At 34.5% G+C, this 4,100-nt stretch overlaps 1 protein-coding gene across 1 annotated transcript; it reads right to left on the bottom strand.

The window, feature by feature from the left end:
- Positions 1-215: 215 nt before the first annotated feature.
- Positions 216-3,312, bottom strand: LOC116293423 (uncharacterized). Its single transcript, XM_031700846.2, has 5 exons — positions 2,782-3,312; positions 2,566-2,705; positions 2,084-2,231; positions 1,042-1,246; positions 216-792 (listed from the first exon to the last, which is right to left on the bottom strand). Exons 1-5 carry the CDS (start codon positions 2,998-3,000, stop codon positions 476-478), a joined length of 1,029 nt encoding a protein of 342 aa, XP_031556706.2. The 5' UTR covers positions 3,001-3,312; the 3' UTR covers positions 216-475.
- Positions 3,313-4,100: the final 788 nt, after the last annotated feature.

Genomic DNA, 4,100 nt, shown 5'->3' with positions numbered 1-4,100 from the left:
ATGTAATCAAAGATCACCCCATATACCTTAGCAAAAGTCGTTTTTCTCACTTAGTCTTTCACTAAGGGCCTACATCTTGAAACAAATAACCTTGATACTATAGCTTCAGCATATGATCACATGACAAGACTGTTTAATAGTAACAACTAGTTGAGTTTAACATGTTAAATTGTTGAACAGTTATAAGCTGAGATCAGACTATCTGATATTGCAATTTTTGTTTTGTTTTGTTTTTTGTTTTTGTAATGGTAATCATAGCTTGGTTATGCTTGGTCTTAGAACTATCAAATTGAAGTCATTTTTGACAATATTATTTAAAGACGTTATGGAAAGTAAGGCACTAATTTTTAAGGTACCAAAATAAACAATGAAACAAATAATAACCTTGCTACTATAGCTTCAAAATAGTAATCCCATTATGAAACCAACTAGTTGAGGTTTACATGTTAAATAGTTGAAAAGTTATAAGCTAAGATTAGACTACCTGAACTGCAAGATTTTTTGTAATAGTAATCATAGCTTGAATGCTCTGTCTCAGGAGACTGGGATCATTATTGACCATTCTATTAAAGACCTTATCAAAAGAAGGGTACTTTTCAAATTCTTTGCTCCTAACTTCTTCTAGATGATGGCTTTCTGAAAGTGGATCTTTTCCAAATTCACTGAAGCTCTTTAATTTCCCCCCACTCCTTTCGTACTGCTGAAGCGCATTTTCAGGTGTAGGGATAACACTTTCTGGGACTGCTACTGCCCTGCTATCCTTCATTATGAGGTCAATAGGTCTGCCTTTCCCTACAGATAATAACATAGCATATTAAAACATCAATTTCATAATGTGTTATAATTATTGTACTAGTAGCCAGTACAGCAGCCATTTAAAAAAGGAAGGCAAGGGGGGTTGTAGTTCCTTGGGGGTAAAGAGAGCTGCTAATTAACACAGGCCATATCATTGTAAATATACTGCATTTCATAAAGCTAAAGTTCCTAACTCTTTATCTATCAATGATAGATTGGCCCTCTTTCAATATGAATATTTCGTACCTGGAATACTGTGATAATTCCATGCAGGAATTAATTCGTTTACCCCTGCCTGGACAACTTGCATTGTAACCCAAGACACACAGTACTTGTCAATTTCATTCCTCATATCAATTAACTCTTCTTCAACCATTTTATTGAGATGAGCTTTTATGGGATAATTAATCCTGCTGTTCATTTCTACCCATTTTCTCTCTGCAATGTGATTCTGAAATATAAGCAAGCAGGTTTGATACGTACGTAAAACAAAACAAACGCAGACTAGACATGGCGACGAGTAAAAGGAAAACCACAGGGAGCCCAAGCTCAGCTACGGTACCTGTGCTTTAACCACAGGAAGCCCAATTTAGATAAATATAAAAAGTGAAAATAAGAATGGGAAAAATATCCACTCTTATTTTTTTCATTCGCGGTAAAGATAATGTCCCCCATTATCTTCCCCTTGAAGGAAAACAATAGTAAAAGTCGATTTTTTTCATTTTTATTTTCACTTTTTACCTTTATCTAAATTGGGCTCCCTGTGCTTTAACAGCATTCACATGGATCTAGGGTAAATAAAAGCTTATCGAAGCTACAAAACATCTATATCGTATGCGAACAACTTCCAAGGTTAATTCTTTAGATAGTGCCTTTATTTGAGGAAAGGATTGCAAGCATGGTGTCACAAACGTGGTTTCAAATTTCCATAGTTTAGTTCCAAAGAAAGAGGAAACAAAAACTCGTTCAATCGACCGGCTCACATTTGGCATGAGCAAATCTATGTAAGCTTTTGAGCTACGCTCGTGCAATATGAGGTAAATAGTTCTGATTTTGAGAAATAATGTTCAGAATATTTGACATTTTGTGTTTTTCTTACAATTTAACAAAGCGTGTATGGAAAGAAAACTGTCTTTTACAGTCGTAATAAATGAAGATACTATATTTAATGTTTGTATGTAAGCTTAACGTATTGCACTTTAAAAAAATCAGCTGTTGAAGGGAAATAAAAAGTCAAACATTTTAAGTCATTTATTAATTTGTATATATACTTGATTTATTTTATTACCTTTGTTGATGGAGTTTGGATATAGGGTGCTCGTAATGTGTTGTACCTGAAGCTAGCCAAGCTTTGCTGAATATGGAGCATCAAATAAAATTCTTTGCCGCAATCAATTCTTAATTGGTCCCAAAGGCCATACCTCATGATGATTGGCCTGTTTTGCAAAAGTAATTTAATACGTTATTTACCTGGGCATCGAACCTTTCGGCTTTGGATTTGGTGTGGTCACCTGCGAGGGGTTAACTGTATTCAAATCACAATAATTATTATTATGATAATACAATGAATTAGTCTTTGCTAACCTGAAAAGACATCGGTAGATCTCCAAGTTATTCTTTATTGGCATTGTTGCAATACCTAAAATGCTGTTGCTATATCCATCTATAGCCATCACGCTCGTACATCCATACATTACCAGTTTCTCATTCTGATCGCAGTGCAGTTTGTGCCCAAAATAATCAGCGTGGTAGGGGACAGGGTTTACTAGCCTTGCAGTGTTTTGCCTCCTAAGCTGTTGATATTCTGGTGTCACTCTTGTCAACGATGCAGAAATTCGTTTGTCGTGAACTTTTATATTTTCCGCTTCTAGCTTTCCTTTTATCATTTTTCGTCCGTATGTTGGACCAACCTGCAGCAATATAAATGTCGTGCACGTTTAAATATAGTTAACAAAATCTTGCATAACAGACCATGCACTTACGTACCTTGGACACTGCATTAAAAACGGCAACATCGAGCTCTCCATCACTTATTCTAGACGTTCGGTGGATGCTGTGTTTATAGCAAAACCTTCTAACACTCATTTCACTTAAACCCCTTAAATCAGGATATTTCCTTCTCAACTCTTCGCTTATCCTTTTGTGCGTCCATTTCATTTTCAGTACGAGATCTCTAATATAGTCAGGATGAACGATGTCGTCCATGGCTTCAAAATGGCTGTTTTAAAAAATCCGCCAAAATATCACCAGGTCACGTGGACAGTTGGCTCAAAAGTGTAATCACATTTTCACCTTCTCAATCACCAAAATAAAGTGAAAACAGTGATTTTGAAATTTATGTCTTGTTCAGCTTTAAAAATAACACATTTATGGTAATAAATCATTTTTTTCATTCCAGAAAACAGGAAATCTAGGGTAAACTCGTATTTTTTTAAATGAATATTTATTACAGTTACATATTATAACGTGAAATCAATTTTATACTGAAATTGAAAATTGAATGAACGAACTGCCCACGGATCGTGTGGGATTTTTCTCTCTGTGTCTGTCAATTTTTTCAACTATTTAAACGACAACTCGAAAATTGAAAAAATGGAATTCAAAGTTTAATTTTAATTAATAAAAAATCGAAAATTGGGGCCAAATTTAATAAATCGATAATTCAGTTTTATCAAAAAGACGAATGGCCATAAGGTACACGCATTCACCTACCCTCAGTCCGCCTAATCTTCACCTCCCCCTGTCTACAGGATATTTTTCCAAAGTTCGTTTTCAGAGTACAAAATCAAAATTTCGAAAAGTAATTTCAAATATTTATTTTAATTTTTAATTTTTGAATTCGAAAATTGAAAATTGACATTGATGAGATAATATTTGAATTTTGACATGATCGTAAGAAATGAAAATTCAAAAATCAGGCAAATTTCATATGTCCAATTCACGCCAACTAAATTGAAAAGCTCTTTGTGGAGTGTTACACGGACCATAATGTATCAGTATTAAACTATAAGCTTACTTACTCGGCAGAATCTCGTGAAAGACACAAATGATCTAGCCTGTTTGTCTTCAGTTTTTATAGCAAGCCATCGTTCATATGCTTCAAACAAGCATTTACTAGTCACGGCCTCGTCTTCTTCGTTTATCTTTAACATATTCTTTATGAATTCCATCAAAAAAGGAATATTTACTTTTTTATGATCCTTGCGCAAAACTCTGCGTACGTTTATAAACTCCTCGTATTTATTCTCCATGATCTCAGATGCATTTTACTCTTGAACTATACTCTCGTTCGTGCGATATGCGAA

Source organism: Actinia tenebrosa, unplaced genomic scaffold (assembly GCF_029948245.1).
Source record: "Actinia tenebrosa isolate PJP-AT-01 unplaced genomic scaffold, QUT_ActTen_1.0 PGA_scaffold3__52_contigs__length_22856419, whole genome shotgun sequence".
NCBI lineage: Eukaryota > Metazoa > Cnidaria > Anthozoa > Actiniaria > Actiniidae > Actinia > Actinia tenebrosa.
Note: the sequence above shows the minus strand (reverse complement) of the source record. Positions and strands in the feature narration are given on the sequence as shown.

Bases quoted from the DNA above. Each gene is read 5' to 3' on its own strand.
- LOC116293423 (XM_031700846.2), bottom strand. From the start codon at position 3,000: ATGGACGACATCGTTCATCCTGACTATATTAGAGATCTCGTACTGAAA. The intron at 2,232-2,565 runs GCTAGTAAACCC...TTTGCAAAACAG, and splicing joins AGGAGGCAAAACACTGCAAG to GCCAATCATCATGAGGTATG. The intron at 1,247-2,083 runs GTAATAAAATAA...CTTATATTTCAG, and splicing joins TCCAAACTCCATCAACAAAG to AATCACATTGCAGAGAGAAA.